General features: G+C 48.7%; 1 protein-coding gene across 1 annotated transcript in view; it reads left to right on the top strand.

Moving 5' to 3' along the window:
• The window catches only part of Pfdn1 (prefoldin subunit 1), a 55,646-nt gene extending 37,587 nt beyond the window's left edge, over positions 1-18,059 (top strand). Inside the window, exon 4 of the mRNA XM_059246616.1 lies at positions 17,700-18,059. Within this exon, the coding sequence (XP_059102599.1) occupies positions 17,700-17,783 (84 nt within the window). The 3' untranslated portion in view covers positions 17,784-18,059. The remainder of the gene's footprint in view (positions 1-17,699) is intronic.
• Positions 18,060-19,111: the final 1,052 nt, after the last annotated feature.

Below are 19,111 nucleotides of genomic sequence, written 5' to 3'. Positions count from 1 at the left end.
ATTGCCTTAAACTGCAGCAGCTGTGGCTACTGGCTCCGCCCACCTCAGCTTTCCAGAGTAAAGAAAGGTGCCTGCTATAAATCTCTGAAACCCACAAAGTGGGAGAGAACCAAGACACACACACACACACACACACACACACACACACACACACACACACACACACACACAACTCTGAGCCATCTTACGAGCCCAAGAAGTGGAGATTCTTATGGAATGCTTGAATGTTCTAGGATTTTTGATCTCTTTATAAAATGATAATTCTCTTCAAACCTCAGCTCTGAGTGGAGATTGTGCATGGTTTCTACATGGCCCAGCATCTAGGGTTGAAGAAAGGGCAACATGAACCCACCCCTTGAATCATGTTAGCATAGAGAATTGTGCCAAGAACGCGTTTATTACTCCCGAGTCATTATAAACTTAATTGGTATTATGTCAGCTACTTAGATCAGAGCTAATAGCACATGAAACTCCGTCTGTTTACACCAGCTCCATGGTAGCATAGGTGGGTGTGGAGCTGGGGACAAGTGACACGGTGACGTTTGATCCATGAATGATTTCATCATGGTCTGAACTCTGTATCAATCACCCTGGACGGAGAAGTGGGTGATGTGGACCTGGTCTTTCCATCAGAGCACTTGGCTGGGAACAAGGTCCTGGTTGCTTGTCTAGCCTGGAAGTTTAGTTTAGAGACAGCACGTTTCCTGGGGTGATACGGACAGGTATTACTGTGAGCCTCCTTCCTTTTCATTTGATGAAGCAGAAGCCAAGGTTTTTGGAAAGCTTTATAAATAGCCTTTGATATCGGAGTGGGTTTGTAGCCTCTGTTGACCCACACAGATCAGCCAGGCGGTGCCTGTGACTCATGCTTCTGTGCTTGCCATGGCTTTGAGCTTGTTTTCACTGTCTCCAGGTCCTTTTATGGGTTTCCGGTTGCCGTATCTCTATTTTTTCAGTTGTATAAATATGTTAACTCAATTGGGGAGTAGTAATGTGATCACATGGAAGTTTCCTTGTCTTTGTTTGCTCATTGGCTCTCCGAGTTCCCTATTAATTTATTAGTCTATATGCTTAATGCTTCTGCTCACAGCATTCAGGTTAATTTTCAGAAATCAGCATGTTGGCTTGTCTTCCTGGCCACTGTGTGCATGGGCCATTTGAATTGCTGGGTGGCTGCAGGTTGCTTGGGGACAGCTGGGGACTAATCCTCTAGGAGCCCCTTTTCTGTTGCACACACAGGCTGCAGCAGGAGGCCTCACCTGTGTGGTGCACTGGTTTGGGAAGACTTTTCTTAATTGAGTTAAAATGCGGCTGACACAAAACTGTTGCTTGGGTAACCATCACTACCGCGATCCCAGAAGACCCCGTCTTGCTTACTGTTACTGTTGGCTCGCCTCCCATCTCCACAGGGCGGCCATTCATCTCTTTCCTGTTCTAGGTTGCCTGATTTTTCTTTAAAAATTTCACTACACCTTTATTTATTTACTGATGTGCACACACATGTGTATTATGTATAGGTATACTTGTGCTGTGGCGAGTGTTCTCTCCTGTTGTGTGGGGTCCAGGAACTGAATCCAGGCCGTGGTGGGGCTTGGCTCCAGCCACCTTCCCCTGCCATGTTCATGTCCTAGACTGATTATTTTTGATGTTTGTATAACATGGCTTTTGGGGGTTAGCTAATTGTTTTCAGGGTTTATCTGTGGTGTAGCATTTATGAATACTCCCCCCACCTCATTTTGTCTGAATAATAATCCATGGTGTGAATATTCCATAATGTCTTAAACGTTCGTGGGCATGTGCACTGTTTCTGCCTTTTGGTCACGGAAGGTCTGCAGCAGGCATTCTCCGATTCCTTTTGAATGAATACCTGGGTTTGTTTCCCTTGGTATTCACTTTCCTGTGAAAATTGTCATATGATTTAATGTTTGACCTTCTCCCAAGCTGTTTCCCATGGCATCTGCACTGCTTATATTCTTACCGTCAGTACATGGGGTCCAGTTTCCCTGTATCCTCACCAACACTGGTTATTTTCTCATTTTGATTATAGTGGTCCCAGGGAATGTAAAACGGTATCACACTGTGATATTAGGTATTTGTGGTATTTGCAATTTTGTAATAAATAATGATGTCGAACATCTTTTCATGTGCTGTTTGGTCATTAATATGGCATTTAAAAAAAGAAATGGCTCGGGGTTAAGAGCACCGGCTGCTCTTCCAGAGATCCTGAGTTCAAGTCCCAGCAACCACATGGTGGCTCACAACCATCTGTAATGAGATCTGGTGCCCTCTTCTGGTGTGCAGGTGTACATGCAGACAGAACACTGTATACATAGTAAATTATTAATTTTTTTTTAAAGAAAGAAATGTCTGTTCACATCCTTTGGTTTAATTTAATTTATAAATTTCGTTTATTTATTATGTATAATGGTGTGTGTGTGTGTGGGTTGTGTGGAGGTCAGGGGACAATTTGCCATAATGAGTCTGCCCTTCGCCGCGTGAGCAGGGATTGAATTCAGATCATCTGGTTTGGCAACAAGTGAGTGCACTTAGCCACAGAGCTGTCTCACTGGCCCCTTTGCCTGTCTTTTTAGTGGCTCTTTTTGTTGTTGAGCTGTAAGAAAACAGCAGTTCTTGATTTAGTTGGAGCAGAGAGCCTGGCCACAAGTCCACACACCTGTGGGACTCCTACCCCCAACTGAGCTGAGTCAGTCACACCCCCGCCTCTAAGAATGTGAGGTGTTGGCTCCTGCTTCCTCTCCCAGCCCTGGCACGCCCCAGCCACCCTGCTTTACTGTGCCTTCAGGCCAAACTCTACCAAGAACACTTGATTTCTGGATCCTTCCGAGGCTGACAGGGTAGAGACCTGGCAGTCACTGGCATTGGTATTGCTGCTGCTGCTGGAGTTTGAGAGTCCCTCCATCCTTTTTACTGAGACCTTTGTTTTCTTTTTAAAACACTGTGAAACAATTGATGGTGTCTGTATGGCCGTGTATGTGTATGCCGTGTATGTGTATGCCGTGTATGTGTAGGTGCCCAGGGAGGCAAGAAAAGGGTGTCTGATCCTCTGCAGCTAGAGTCGCTGGTGGTTGAGTCACCAGACAATGTGGGTGCTGGGAGCTGAACTCGGGAAGAACAGAAAGCATGCTCAATTGCTAAGCCATCTGTCCAACCCTATGAGCTGGTTCTTTGTGGCTGGAGTTTTCTGTCCGGTCCCACCAACCCTGGCAGTCCCTTAGCCCGCCAGCTCTGGGAGCCATCAACTCTCCAAAATAGTGGGTCTATGCTTCTATCAAAGCAGCGTGTAGCCCAGAAACCTCTTTTTTTTTTTTTTTTTTTTTTTTTTTTTTTTTTTTTAAACTAGTAAAAACTATATCCAACACACAGCATAGTGCGCAGCTTGGAGACACCTCTGTGTAACGTAGCCTAGGTCAAAGCCCACACTCACGCCACGAACCCTCCATAGCTCAAACCTGCATGTTGCGGTGTCTAGCCACCCGTATGAGACATGAAGCAGGAACCTGGTTTGGGCTCTGTTTAGAATTGGTTATTAAATAATCTCAGATTTAAGGCGGAAACTTGAGCCATTGGGTGCCTATCCCTTCATTTGTAAGTTACGCCACTAAATAAACCTCCCTTTTAACTATGTGGAGTGGCCTTAATAATTTCACCAATAGTTCTTAATCTTGGAAAGACAAAAGTAATATATATTAAGAAAATTCTTGTTTTTTATTTATTTTTTTATTTGTGTCTCCATGTTCCTTATTATACACCAAGTACTTGTGTTTTTCTCCTATGAAAGAGGCGTGTGGTCTGTAGGCTGTTACATTCATCAGCTGAGAACAGGATCACACAGGGTTTCTGTGGGGATGGAGGGAGTTCTCTGGGCTGCCTTTTGCTGGTCTCCAAGTACTTAATGAGATTCTCAGCCTTGGCCTTTGTATGGTCTCTGAGGACATTTTCTTGGCTGTTTTATTTCCTGAACAAAGCATTTCAGCTCTTCTCAGCACTTCTAGGTGTGATTAAACCCATGCTTCTGCAGCAGTCCTGGGTCTTTACGAGGCCCAGTGTCTCACTGGAAAAAAATTGACACTTAAAATATTGCCTAATTTCTTTCATGAAACTTTGGGGTCAGGCCTCAAGGTAGAAGATTGCTAGAAGTTGTATATAGCACTCCCCACTTCCTGCACAGCCCAGCTTCCCCCTCCCCACTCCTTTCTTCCTCTCTTCCTCCTATGGTTTTGCTATGTTTTCTGAGACAGGGTCTTGATGTGTCCCTGGCCTGAGCCTTTCTAACCTGTCTCAGCCTCCTGGAGGGCTGGGATTACAGGGGTGTGACCACATCAGGGCTGGGATTACAGGGGTGTGACCACATCAGGGCTGGGATTACAGGGGTGTGACCACATCAGGGCTGGGATTACAGGGGTGTGACCAAATCAGGGCTGGGATTACAGGGGTGTGACCACATCAGGGCTGGGATTACAGGGGTGTGACCACATCAGGGCTGGGATTACAGGGGTGTGACCACATCAGGGCTGGGATTACAGGGGTGTGACCACATCAGGGCTGGGATTACAGGGGTGTGACATTGTCTGATCTCCTGTCTGTTCCTATTCCTCCAGCCATAAAACGTTGAATGTCTTTAAGGTTAAATCTCCCATACTCTAAGAGTTTTATCCTTCCTCATGACTTCAAGTATCACTCATATTTTCTTAATTTATTTTAACTTTGAATATGTTTATCTGTGGCAGTGGGTGTGCACATGCCAGTGTGTGTGTGTGTGTGTGTGTACATCAGAGGACAGTTTGCAGGAATGGGTTCTCTCTTCCATCACGTGAGTCTTGTATCAACCCGAGTGGTCGTAGTGGCAGGCACCCTTACCTACTGAACTTTCCTGCTGCCCATACATACATAAATATATGTGTGTGAGAGAGAGAGAATCCAGGGCTCCACATTTACCAGGCAAGCTCTATGCTCTGAACTACATTTCATCCTCAACCTCCCAAGTTACACTCCCCAACTTTCTGTTTTATTTTTTTGAGTCAGGGTCTCACTATGTATTTCTAGCTAGCCTGCTAGCCTGGAACTCACTGTGTAGCACAGGCTGGTTTCAGACTCAAAGATCCTCTGGCCTCTGCCTCCTCCTGAGGGCTGGGAATAAGGGCATGCATCACTTTTTTATGCTTTGTTTGTTCATGTGTGTGCAGGTGCTTGTGTGCATGCACACGTGCATGTGGAGGCCAGAAGTCAGACTTGGGTGTCATTCCTCATATTTTGAGACAGGGTCTCTCATGGACCTGGAGCTCACCAAGTAGACTAGGTTGGCTGGTCTGTCAGTAAGCCCCAGGGATCGACTGGCTCTGCCTCTGCAGTTCTGGGGAGTGTGTACCACTGTCCATGGTCCAGCCCACGGGTTCTTAGGATTAACTTGGGTTCTCATACTTGCACAGGAAGCAGTTTCCTGACCAAGCTCTCTCTCCAACCCTAAAATCCACATCTTTGGCTAGCTCTCCTTCATGAACTTCAGATCAGTCTGGTCTTCATCTCACACCCACCTTGGGTATGTTACAGGTGCCTTACACATAGTATGTGGAAAATAAAGTTTGTAGTCTTCCCTTGCGGTCCTGGTCCTGGGTTTCTCCACTCAGTAAAGGTCACACCAGCCAGCCAGTGTGCAAGTCCAAGCGAGGTGTGTTGGGAGAGCATTGCTGTCCCGTCCTCTTCCCCGACGTCTGCTGCCTGGTGCGGGTTACAGTGAAGGTCTTGGTGAAGTTCTGTTCTTACTCCTCCTCGTGAATAGTTCTTCAGTCTCTCTACGTTTCTTTATGTTCACTGTCACCGCTAAGATACCGTCCCTTTGTTTGTTTGTTTGTTTTGTTTTTTTTGAGACAGGGTTTCTCTGTGTATCCCTGGCTGTCCTAGAACTCCTCTGTAGACCAGGCTGGCCTGGAACGCAAAGATCCCCCTGCCTCTGCCTCTGGAGTGCTGGGATGATGAGCACCACCATCGACTGGCTTTTTTTTCTTCGGGAGGTGATAAGATGTCTTTTAACGTACCCTCTAATAAATTTCCAGCACTCACAACGTGTGTTCTGTAAACGACATCTCTAAAGTACAGAACTCAGACAACTGTATTTGCACATCACAGGCAACTGGTCCAGGATGCTTAGCTGTGACATCACCTTTGCTGCCCTGGACAGAGTCAGTCTGGGGGACAAAGAGACACTATCTTGAGCACACCTGTTACCTGTTCATGACTCACAGGCTCTTCTGAGGAAAGCTGTTTTCATTCTGAGCTTCAGTCAGAAGGAGGCTTTGTGAAAAGATTTGACTTTTCTCAGCAGAGTTTAAAACCTAGTGGCTTTATTTTGCTTTTAAGATAAATACCGAAACTTTGGTGGCTTAAAACCCTGTATAATTGATTGGGCATGGTGATGTATGCCTTTAATCCCAGCACTCAGGAGGCAGAGGCAGGTGGAGCTGAGTTACAGGCTAGCCTAGGCTACATAGTGAGTTCCAGGACAGCCAGAGCTATGTAGATAGACCTTTCCTTAAAACAAACAAAGAAAGAAAGAAAACAAAATAAAAAACTGGAAAGAAAGACAGAGAGAAAGAGAGAGAGAGAGACAGAGACAGAGAGAGAGAGAGAGAGAGAGAGAGAGAGAGAGAGAGAGACAGACAGAGACAGAGACAGAGAGAGAGACAGAGAGAGAGACAGAGAGAGAGACACCTGAAGTGATTACTTATATTGTTCTATTATTAAGTAAAACTCGGGAGTCAGATGTCTGGGTAAAAACTTGGTTGATCAGAGAAGCAACAAGTGACCTCCTTTCTTTCTCCTTCCTTGATCCAAAAAAGGCCTGTGACTCTTTCTAAGCCCCTCCCTATTACTTCCTGTGTCTCTTTATATGTCCTTGGTCCTCCAAAACCTCTATGGCTAATTCTGGTCAGCTGGTAGCTAGCTCTGCCCTCTGATTCAAGGTAAACTTTATTGGCAGTCTCGGGAGTGTCAGAGTGGGATCAGAATATCCCACAACAAGACCCTGTATAATTTGACGGATTCTCGCTCGCCCTGTCTCTGTGCTTCAGTTTGATTGATACCCAGTTCTCCAAACACACCTGCTCTGTTCTGTGTTCAAAAGCACCTCTGCCATAGCTTTGATTACCTCAGATGCTTCCTCCTGTAGACTGTGCCTTCCTTCAGAGCCCTTATTCCGTTATGTGGTGGCTTAAATAAGAATGTCCCCCATAGGTTCATATATTTGAGTGCTTAGGGAGTGGCATTAGGAAGTGGTTCTATTTGAGAAGGATTAGGGGGTGTGGCCTTGTTGCAGGAAGTGTATCACTAGGGGTGGGCTTTGCGGTTTCAAAACCCACACCAGGCCAAGTGTGTCTTCACCTCTCCCCTTTAAAACAGCTTTAAAATTCACTTTTATTTATTTTGTTTTGGAGTGCCCTTACCTATGCCAGGAGTTCACTGTTGTGTGTGCCCTGGGACAGTGAGTACGAGTGTGACTTGCTCACTCTTCTAATTTCTGTGCTTTGTGGGCCTGCAGTGTGCTTGTGTTGGCTAAATGAATTGTGCACCAGTTCTTGGTGCTAGGGGTGAAGTGTTCACCCTGTCAGACAGGTTGCCCTGCTCTTACAGGGTGTGTGTGGCTATACAGACACAAAGTGAGCTAGAGACTACACGGGGGCAGAGGTCATGTTTTAGAGTTGCTTGGGGCTTCCTTAGTTGAATGTTTAGGGAAGGTTGTTCTTCTTAATCTTTGGAGACAGATCTCACTGTAGTTCTGGCTGACCTGGACTTGCTATGTAGACCAGCCTGGCCTTGAACTCATAGAGATCTGCTTTCCTCTGCCTCCTGAGTGCTGGGATTAAAGGCATGCACCACCACACCTGGCTGCTGTTTAGTTTTTTAATTTTTAAAAATTGAGCAACTGGGTGAGTGCCATCTACTGAGCGAAGATGCCCGAAGAGAGTAAGTATAAATCCGTTGCCTGTGTTGTAAGCAGAGAGGATGTTCTATTACAAAACCAAAAAGAGCAAAACTGTCTCGGCATAATCAGGCATGATAAGATATTTAACTGTCTGAGACTCTGAGAATGGCAAGGAGGCTGGCTGAGCAGTATGAGAAGAGGTCAGGACGACTTCTGGGAACTACCAGGCAGCAGAGGAGGGCTCTCAGGAGGGAGCACTTAGCCGGGGAAGCAGGGATGTAGGAGGTAATGTCTGGTGGCCGTGAGAGCTAAGACAGTCATGCTGAATGCCGGTGATCCTAGAGAAGTTCCAGTGCTTGGGCCGCGGGCCTCCCAGGGCTAGACTGCAGGTCCTGCGGAGGTCGATCGGAGAGGGCTGAGGACAAGTGGAAGGCAGGGCAGCTCTGAGAACCATTGACGCTGTTAGGGGTGCTCCACTCTAGAATGCCAGCACTTTGGGATCCTGAAGCAGGAGGATCACTGTGAGTTCCAAGACTACAGAAAGACTCTCAAGAAACAAAACAGGACTAGGCATGGTGGTGCACACCTTTATTTAATCCCAGCACTTGGGAAGCAGATGGATCTCTGTGAGTTCAAGGCCAGCCTGATCTACATAGTGAGTTCCAGGTCAGCCCCACCTACATCGTGAGACCCTGTCTCAAAGAAAACAAGCAAAAGCTCCTTGCCCCGGGTGTGTGTGTGTGTGTGTGTGTGTGTGTGTGTGTGTGTGTGTGTGTGTGTACGTACCTGCGCCACACTTAGAATTTTTGCTAAGAGGAGGAGAGTAAAGAGGCAGTGTCTACAGGGTGCCCTGACACCAAAAAAGTTTGGTTTTCAAGAGTGTGTGCCTGCGGCTTGCCTGTGTGAATGCCACATGTGTGCAGTGGAGGTATTACAGGCAGTTGTAAGCCACCGATGTGGGTTCTGGGAACCAAACTGGGGACCCCCTACAAGAAGAGCAAGGATTCTTAACCACTGAGCCGTTTCTCTAGCCCCCCAAAGTTTTTTTTTTTTTTTAACTGAATTTTATGATATGTGTACATGAGTGTGAGCACACAGTATGGCACCCATGTGGAGGTCGGGGAGCTGCTGCCCACCCCTCTCACCTTGTTGGGCAGGGTCTCTGTTCCTCCTGTGCCGTGAGCACCCAGGTGATTCTCCTGTCTCTGTAAGAGGGCCAGGCTGGCCGGGCGGTGGTGGCGCACGCCTTTAATCCCAGCACTCGGGAGGCAGAGCCAGGCGGATCTCTGTGAGTTCGAGGCCAGCCTGGGCTACCAAGAGAGTTCCAGGAAAAGGTACAAAGCTACACAGAGAAACCCTGTCTCGAAAAACCAAAAAAAAAAAAAAAAAAAAAAAAAAAGAGGGCCAGGCTGTAGATCTCGGCCCCTAGCTGGGCTCTGCTGTTCTCGGTTGGTCCTGGGGATTAAGCTCGGTTGTCAGGCTTATGTGGCAAGAGCTTTTCCCACTGAGCATCTTGGTGGCCCTCAGGAAACTTCTTCAATATTTTATTTTAATGATTTTCCTCTTCAAGGAAGGATCTGAAACAGCTTAAGAAGGAAGAGAGGCTGGCTGGGAGTGGGGCTTCTGGGAAGGCATGCAGGATTGCAGTCAGTGCTGTCCATTCTAACAAGGGGAGAGGTGGGCGCACACATGGCTTGATTAGATTCAGCGGCAGTGGTGGTTGGATTTTCTTTCCTCTTGGTGAACTGAGGGAGAATGGAGAATAGATTCGGGAAGACAGACAAAGAGTATGAACTTGTTTGGAGCGCAGACAGGTGGACACAGTGAGGACTTCAACGGGGTTTCTGGCCAGTGGGTACCCATTGAAGGTCATGGTCTGTGGAACTGCTCCACACATTGGAACGTTTTCCTCCAGCAGTACCCGGCCACTGTCGGCATGAATAGTGATTGGGTTCAACATAGGCTAACATTTCCCAGGTAAGCGCAGCAGAGGGAGAGGGCAGAAGAGAAAAGTGTGTGCCTGGAGAGTAAGGTGGGGTTTTGCATTTTGTTTTTTGTTTTTTCTTTAAGATTTATTTATTTTATGTGTGTGAGTGCTCTATCTGCATGTACACCTTTATGCCAGAAGAGGGCATCAGACCCCTCTATAGGTGGCTGTGAGCCACCATGTGGGTGCTGGGGATTGAACCCAGGTCCTCTGGAAGAGCAGCCAGTGCTCTAAACTGCTGAGCCATCTCTCCAGCCCACATCGGCTTTGTTTATTTTATTTTTGAGACAGGGTTTCTCTGTAATAGCCTTGGCTGTCCTAGAACTCTCTTCATAGACCAGGCTGGCCTCAAGCTCACAGATATCCTTCGGCCTCCGCCTCCTGGGTGCTGGGACTAAAGGAGCACAGCACCACACCTGGCCTGTTTTTGTTTTTTAGTGAAAATTTAAAAATCCTTTGCTGGTCTGTGGCAGCTGAGCTGGGCAGGTAGGAAAGGGACACAGTGGCGCACTGGTCAGTGAGAGCGAGGGGCTGAGAGCATGTCAGAGCGGAGCGCCAGACACCAGCTGTCCAGACGGTCTGGTTGTGGTGGTAAGAGCTCAGCCTGGAGGGCGCCGGCTACTGCAGTTGTGGAGTCTAATGGATGCCCTGAGCTAGGTGGAAAGTCGGGGACTCTGGTCTGCCTTCCAGACTAAGTCACTTGATGATGTGGCCTTCGTAGGCAGGAAGGCAGAGAACCCACAGTGAATGGGGGCTCATCCAGGCAGTTGGGAGTGGGGTGCTGTGAATGTCTGACACCAGGATTGCTGAAGGAAACGTAGGCAAAGCTGTTCCATGAAGTGAGCTGAATGACTGAGTGAATGAAGGGAAAGATGAGTGGAAACTGACAGGTTTGTTAGCTTTCATTGGAAGTTCAAAGTCACTGCGCTCTCTACCTGCGATGCTCATTCCACCCTGGAAAGCTCCGTCTTTCTAAGGAGAGAGGTTGGCGAATTATTGCTGCTGCTGAGCAGGTCTGAGCTTCAGTCCCTTCTCAAAGGCCTGCTGTGCCCGTTCGTGAGGTCACAGCACTGGCTCATTGTCGAAGGCCACTGGTGTGTTACAGTGACAGACAGCCTCATAAAACAGAAACTATTTATTATCTGGCCTTTTATTGGAAAAATTGACTGACTCCTGATTTGGAGACTTCAGCAGGTTTTGGAATCACCGGATGGCTGTAAAAACACAGATTACTGGACTCGACCCAGAGTTTCTGATTCAGTGAGTCTTGGTTGGGGCCCAAGAATGTGCATTTCTGACAAGTTCTCTGCTGCTGCTGCTGCTGCTGCTGCTGCTGTGCTTCTGGGGTGGGGAGCCATGAGAACCACTGCCCTTCAGGTCCCTTCTCCCCGTAATCTTCGCTGAACCAAAAGTCCCAGCCTGTATCTGTGCCAGCCACCAGACGGGACATCTGGGTTTCCATCCTCACTTTAAGCCCGTTGCCTGCTGATGAGGGCTCTTTGGATGAAGCCTGTCCCTTTGCACTGGACAAGTTGCCCCTCCTGGCCCTGCTCTCCCTGTAAGCTTTCCTTCACCCTTGTCTCTTCAGCTTTCTTGGAGCTTAAATGGAACTCTTAGGCAAGGCAGCAGTAGAGGTCACATGACCGGGGGGGCGGAGGGTCTAGCCGCTGGTGTAGAAGAAAGCTTTCTCCCCCTGCATTCCTGCTCGGACGTGCTAGAGCAGTGTAGCCCTTTGTCGTGATGGATTGTGTTCAACAGGGAGTAGAGGACCCAAGTGGCTTGGGGTTTGACCCCACATGGGAGCAGCATCAGCTTCTCTGCAGAACTACAGTCTATGCTTCCTGAGCAAGTTATGGGTTCCTGTCCTTGAGCAGAATGGCCTCCAGAGGCTGTTGCTAACATAGTTTCTGTCAGATGCAGGTACTGTGCCTTGCTGAGGTGCTTGCTTTCTTTGAGCCTGTCCCTCATCTCAGTGCTGTGGTTCCTCAGTCGCCGTGGGGCCTGGCATCTTCAGTGGGAGTTCACAGAGTCAGATCCTGACTCTCCTGTCTTTGTGATGCTCTCTTCGACAGTTCAGGTTATAGACATCCTTGCTGTCCGAGATGCTCCCCCGGCTGTGGAGGCCTCTCATTTTGCCTTCTACTTCCTGTCCTGCCTTCTGTCTTCCCTTTTCTTCCTCTTCCCCTGGCTTTCCACATTGGCTTCCTGTCTGTCAAGACATGCTCCCTTCCCTACAGCACACCTTGGCCTTTTCCCAGCTTCATTAGAATGGACACTGCCGTCCCCTGACCAGCTACACTCCTGAAGACCGAGGAGACGAAAATCTGCGGACTGTGTTTATGTGTGCCTGTCTGCGTGTACACCGACCGGTGTGTGAGTGCGGGTGGAGGCCAGAGGTCAACACTGGCTGTCTTCCTTAGTTGCTCTCCACCTTAGCCTTTGAAGCAGGGTCTCTCAGTGGACCTGGAGCTTGTCCATTTGCCTAGACTGGCTGGCCAGGGGAATCCAGGGGTGCTCCTGTCTTCCTCTCTACTACAAGGATCACGGGCATGTGCTGCCACACCCAGCTTTATAAGTATGTGCTGAGAATCCAAACTTCACCAACTGGCCACCTCTGCAACCCATGTTTCTGTTATTTCTTTTTCCTTCTTTGTTTCTTTCTTTCTTTGTTTCTTTTTCCTTCCTCCTTCCCTCCCTCTCTCTTTCTTTCTTTCTTCCTTTCTTCCTTCCTTTCTTTTCTTTCTTCCTTTCTTTCTTTTCCTTCCTTCCTTCCTTCCTTCCTTCCTTCCTTCCTTCCTTCTTGTTTGTTTTTTTTTTTTTTTTTGAGACAGGGTTTCTCTGTAGTTTTGGTGCCTGTCCTGGAGCTCATTCTGTAGCCCAGGCTGGCCTTGAACTCACAGGGATCCGCCTGCCTCCCAGTGCTGGGATTAAAGGCGTGCACCACCACTGCCCAGCTTCTTTCTCTTCTTTTTTTAAGTCACAGTTGGGTGCTGGGTTCCTAGGCGTGAGCCACCATACTTGTTTCTTGGACTTTTAATCTGGGACGTCAAGGGACAGATGAGGAGAGGATAGCCTTTGCCTTCAGTTTTCTGATGAGTAGGAAAACCTGAAGCTGGCAGGGGTCTAGAGAAGCTGGAAGCCGGGATTCACCACGAGGACAGAGTCTGTGGCTGGGAGAGGCAGAGGGTCTCAGAGGACACGAATCTTACAAAATAACCTCAGGCAGAAGAGCGCCTGAGTCGACCCTGGCTGCTGCCTGTGCAGCCTGGATAGCAGGCCTAGGGCTGGCCGAGGAGAGAGCGACATTTGAGAGGCATACTGAGGGTCCAAGAGGGGAACTTACAATATCTGGGGTGGCAGTGCACATCTGTATTCCCAACACTTGGGAGGCGGAGGCAGAAGGATTGTGAGTTTAAAGGCAGCCTGGGCTAAAAGAAAGAAAAAAAAAGAAGGAAAAAAACAAAACCCTTCTTTTTTATATCCTAAGGCATGAGAAACAGGAAGGGGAAAAGTACAGATTTAGCAGAGTTAGGGATCAAGTTCCTAAGAGAGAATCCTGTAGAGAGTCACAGGATGAATTACCTCAGCAGTCTGTCTGAGAGACCATGTCATGTTGGGAAAGTTCTAGATATTTGAGTGTTGTCCCCCCATGAGACTGAAAAACCAGCCTCAGACTGTCTCCCAGAAAAAGAAACTTGGATCTGTGAGCAATAACTCTGGCAATGTCACTTCCCTGGCCATGCTGAGCCCCACAGGAAGTCTCAGAAATTCTTACCAAAAGGAGGTTCCATAAGAATGTCGCTGCACCCACAGCTCTGTGGTTTGATGAACTAGAGAATTCCCTGGGGAAGGGTTCTGAGGGGAGCTGTGAGAGACAGGGGTGGCTGCAGGAAGGACGACAAGGGGCAGCACGTGCCTTTTCCAGGACTGCTGCTGCGAGGTGTGGATGGGGGCGGGGGGCGGGGCTTCCAGGTCACCACTATCTGAGTGTCTTACAGATTCCAGAGTCTGAAACCTGGGAACTTGAGAAGGTTTGCTTTATAGCTATAATAGTTGACCTGCCAAAGTCTAAGGGCCTGCTGTGTTTGTGAGAGCAAGGCTCTGATGTCCCTGTTGGCATAAGTGAAGATTTAGTGTAAATCTTTATATCCAGGGGCAAAAGATTAGGAGCCAAAGCCCAAACAGGAAAGCTATTGTGAAGGACGGTCACTGTGTGCCTTCGCTCCCTCTGGTGCATGGTCCCCATTTATTGACCTTGAGAGGGAAACAAGAACAGTGTGTGTGCTAGTGCTCCCAAGACGTTCTCCCAATGAATGCTCCACATGCAGCCAGCAGGCGATGCTGCTGGGCACCAGCCATGCCTCTAGACTCTAGGACCCAGGCATGGACAGAACCAAGTCTTGCCCACTGGACATTTCCTTCTCAGATAAGGTGATACTGGAAGAGCTGGTGTGGGAAGTGATTAGGTCATGGGGATGGAGCCCTTTCAATGGGATTAGTGCCTTTATAAGAGACTAAGGAGCTCACTTGCACACTGTTAGGAAAGAGGTACAGTCGTGGGCCAGACAGTGCCAACCAGATCCTCAATCTGCCTTGGTCTTGGCTGCAGCCGGCAGAACATTTGTGTTTAAAGGCTACACAGGCTATGCTCTTCAGACTTAGCAGCCCACCGACAAAATAGCTTTGCCTTTTCCTCTAAGATAGAAAGCTATTGGAGAGAAAGCTTTGAGTGTAAATTCTTTTTTTCCACAAAATGCAGAGGTCAGGAGCAGAAGAAAGACTCTTCAAAGGAGGCACTTCATGATACTTCCGAGTTCCAGATACTTCTGAGACAGGGCTAGCAAGGTGTGACCGACTCCAGGACGGTGCGCAGTGCAGAGCCAATTCACGAATGGAGCTGACTTTCTGATCCTTTTAGGAATAAACTACAGAGAGTCGAGTGAGAAACGGCTCGCTAAGTCTTGCCCCCTTCATTTCCTTTATCATCTCTTTATCCTGTCATTTCTTTATCATCGCTTATGGTTTCCTCTGTGGTTGTGGTCGGTCTTCTCCCAGGTGTTTTTGAGAGAAGTAGAGACATTTACCAGTTGATGTGGCCAGAGGTGTAGCCACACAGGGTCCTTTAGGTTCAGAGGGGTCTTTGGTGTGGACTGTGTCTGGGACACACATCTTCTCAGGTACTGTGCTGACTTCTTAGCGATGTAAGAAGTCACCACAAATTCATAGATTGGAGGCTGAGTCCAGAATGAAGCACGGTAGGCCTGTGCTTCCTTTGAATGCTTGCTCTGCCCTTCCAGCTTGTAGACAGAGCACTCAGGTCTCCCCTTAGAGCACATGTGACGTCCTCCCCCTGTGTGTCTTCACATCACCTTCTTTCAAGGACATTAGCTGGATTTAGAATCCATAATGGTATCAAATCTGGAGACCTCTGTTCCCAATTAAAAGCGTGTTCAGGGGTATAGTAGGGATTAGAACTTCAGGACACCTTTTGTGAGAGAGTTCACCTCCCAGCAGGTGCTGTGGTCTGGGTTGGATGTCATTGGGCTTAGTTGTACTTGAGGCTGAGGTAGGAATTATTGGGTGAGTGATTGTTGGTTTTTTGGTTGGTATTTTTGTTTGTTTGTTTTGTTTTTAGAATTGTCCATTAAATTTAAACTGAAGATTTAAAGGGCTGGGTTTGATGGTGCACACCTGTAATATCAGTACTTGCAAGACTAAGGCAGGAGGATTACTACAAATTCGGAGCAAGCACAGGCCACATACTGAGTACCAGGATGGCCCAGGTTACATAGGCTATTCTGCCTCTAGAAACAAAAACCAGGGTGGTGGTGGTGGTGGTGGCACACGCCTTTAATTCTACCACTTGGGAGGCAGAGGCAGGTGGATATCTGTGAGTTCAAGGCCAGCCTGGTCTACAGAGCGAGTTCCAGGACATCCAGGGCTACACAGAGAAACCCTGTCTCAAAAAAGAAGTTAAAGAAAAAAACAAAAATAAAAACTAATCAGACAATGAGATTTAAAGAGAGAGAAGCTTATTTACATTATCTTCAAAAAAGATGATTGAAGAAAAAGATGTCATGGGAAAAAAAGCATTCATGCTGAGGATTATAACCTGCATTTGTTCAGAAGCCTGGACAGGATGTAGGGGCCCTTAGGATGTTCTGAGTTTATGGCTTTGCCATCTGTGACCTTATTAGAGCAAAGGCAACAGACCCAGGTCCCTAAGCGTTAGCTGTGGCAGCGAGAGTCCTGCTTTCTCCACCAGCCCTGTGTGCACCTCCCAGGAGGCTGGGTCCAAGGTACCCAGGTGGTATGTGGCACCGTGACGAGCTCTCCTGTGTGGGCACATTCTTCAGTGATGAGGCAGCAGTTATCAGTGTGTGCCTCTTAAACTCACAAACCCTAAAGGGTTGTTTATCAAAGGAAGTTCAATCCCCACGCTATCACAGTGATAGCTGTATCAGGGTTAACAGTGTACTTAAGCAAAATTCCTTAGCAACAGTACACATTTGGGGCTGCTGAATTGTCACAGTCCTGGTGGCTTTTATGGTACTCCTGGTGTTGTAAGGAAGTGGATGAGTCAGGGAACTGGGCTTTTCCTGCCCAAGAGGAGGTTTCACTGGAAGGAAGGTCGGGCTGGAGACACGCTCACACAGGAGCTCACACAGGTTTGTGTTGCTTCTGCAGAGTGAGCCTTAGAATCAGTCTTATCTGGCCAAACGGGAGAAGTTTAAGGCAGAGACCTGCAGACCGTACATCAGAGGTTTGATGTAAATGGGCACCTTGTAGATACGCGCTTTCCCTGTCTGTCCCTTCAGTTCCCAAGGGAGGGCCTGTCAAGCAGGTTGTGATGTCCCTGAAAGCATGGTGATGTGTGGCCCACCTGTCCCCTGCCTGAGGCTTTCCCTGGGTCACGTAGGCACTTTGGGTGAAGTGGGGAGGGCAGAAAGGAGACCACTGGCGGCACCAACCCCAGTGTGGCTCCCTCGGTCATATGTATCCTGAAGGGAATGGTACCCAAGTATACCATTCCTCTAATGGACACTGTCATGGCTGCTAAGTGGAAACATAGCCAGCCACGACTTGGTTCCCAGGGCAGGAGGCTGTGGTAAAACTACCATACTTTTGGAATGAGCACAGGGCAAATAATGTACACACATCATTTCCTTTGACTAATCTTTGTGGTCCTGGTCCTGATGTGTCTTCTGAAACTGTGTTTCTTTGTTGAAGTTGGGATGTTTCATTGAGGACCCAGATGGGACAGAAGGGGGAGCTTCTCTAACTGCTTTACCAAACCGTGTGTCATTGCTCTGGATTGCGGCGGTGGCGGCAGATTCAGTAGAAAAGCAGATTGCACCCTGACTCATCTGCCTGCCCGAGCTGTGCCGTCGACTGCCCCGGGGCTCGCGGGACGGTGTGTGCATGCTGTCTGCTCTACACACCAGGGGCTGTGGATGCCTGGCTCAGGCCATGGAAAACCCTCAGAGGAGACAGCCCACTGAGGGCCAGGAGCTTTGTCCTGGAATTTTCTGGCCTTTGTCTGGTGTAATCTCATGTACTTCCTATTGGGTAAGGGTGCTATGGCCTGCCCTCTACAGGGCACTGGTGCTTCCTGTACCAGGCTAGGTCCTCCTGCTGCCTGAGGGGAGTGCTGTGGGCAGGTGAGCTTACCTGCCTTTTATTTGGCAGCATACTGCTGGGGAAGGACACCAGAACCTGTGCTGTAAGGGCTGCACCTGCTCACTTTGGTCCTAACCCTTCTCTCCCATATTACAGCAGAAAAAGTCCTACCTGGAGCGGAGTGTTAAGGAAGCGGAGGACAACATCCGAGAGATGCTGATGGCGCGGAGGGCGCAGTAGGAGCTGCTGGCAGTCTCCCTCCGACCGACCTCTCCCATCCTGGCAGGTGGGGACTCCGCAGGCTCCTGTCTCCCTCGGCCCCACACTCTCTCCAACACCTCGAGCCCCCTTCGGGCCCCACCTGAACGTCTGCCACCCCTGCCCAGGACACTGTTCTCCGGGGACAAGCCAGGAGCTCTCCACAGAGGGAAGACTGGAGGGCCGATGGAGAAGGCTGCCCAAGCCTGCCACGAGGCATGTGGGTTAGACCAATAAAGGCTACGTCTTGCTCTGTGACATCTGCTTTTCTCCAGCTGAGGAGGGAGTGAGAAGCATGTGTCTTCCTCAGCTCTTGTTCCTCTTCTCTTCCCTTTCTGGCCCTTGGACGGGTAGTTCACGGGCCTCTGTGTAGGGAGGAAGGAGGAGGAAGGACATGCTACAGTTGTCCTCGAGATCTCTTCCCTGTTTTCTCCCCAGATTCCCAAGCCAAGTTTAATAGCAAGCAGCATCTCCGAGGCTCTGTCTCGCCTGGCTATGGCGGGCCAGTGGTTCTGCCTCCTAGCATCCCCCAAGGGAACGGTGGGGAGATGGCTTGCACATTCTCGGGACAGCTCATTCAGTGTATAGCTTTCAGGAATTTTATTGCAGGTTGGTTAAATACAACTGTTACTGAAAACTAGATGTAAACTTAAGTCAACATTCAGAACTCGTCCCTTCCTGCTGCCCCGCACTTGGCCACTGCAGGAACTCTAGTTCTGAGTCCAGACAGGGTGTTACTGTTTGTTTGGTGGTGGTGGTGGTGGGCTTTGTGCCTCAATAAATTGGGAGTGTTGATCCGGTGTACAACGAGATAAAATTGTGGGTTATTTCTGAGATATGACACTCACTGTTTGGCCACAGGTAACCCTCACTTCCTGATGCTGGACACACACGTCCCCTCCCTCCCTGCACCCTGCCTTCCTCCACTGCTGCTCTGCAGCCAAGGAAACTCTGACTTGTTTTTTGACAGCTTAGCGACACCCTGTGGCCAATTGTGAGGTGAACAGGTTGGTTAACTTGTTTAGGAGGGGATGGGAGCAGGAAGACCCTGTGACTGTGGAGTCCTGGAGAGCAGCCCCGGGCAGTTGGTCACCCAGAAGTCCCTTTCCCAGGGCCTGGGCGAAAGCCAATGGGAGCTGTGTTGGCAAATAGGCCTGCCCAAGCCATCCATCTTTGAGGAGATAGCTGGAACAGAAGAAAAGTTCCTCTTTATGAACTGGACAGTGGTCACAGCTGACCTCACCTCTTACAAGCTCTGGTGGATGGAATACAACAGAGTCCAGCCCCCGGTGGTTTAAATTATATAGACT

This window comes from Peromyscus eremicus, chromosome 19, assembly GCF_949786415.1.
Source record: "Peromyscus eremicus chromosome 19, PerEre_H2_v1, whole genome shotgun sequence".
Classification (NCBI taxonomy): Eukaryota; Metazoa; Chordata; class Mammalia; order Rodentia; family Cricetidae; genus Peromyscus; species Peromyscus eremicus.
The sequence above is the reverse complement of the archived record's forward strand: the minus strand, read 5'-3'. Positions and strand labels throughout refer to the sequence as shown.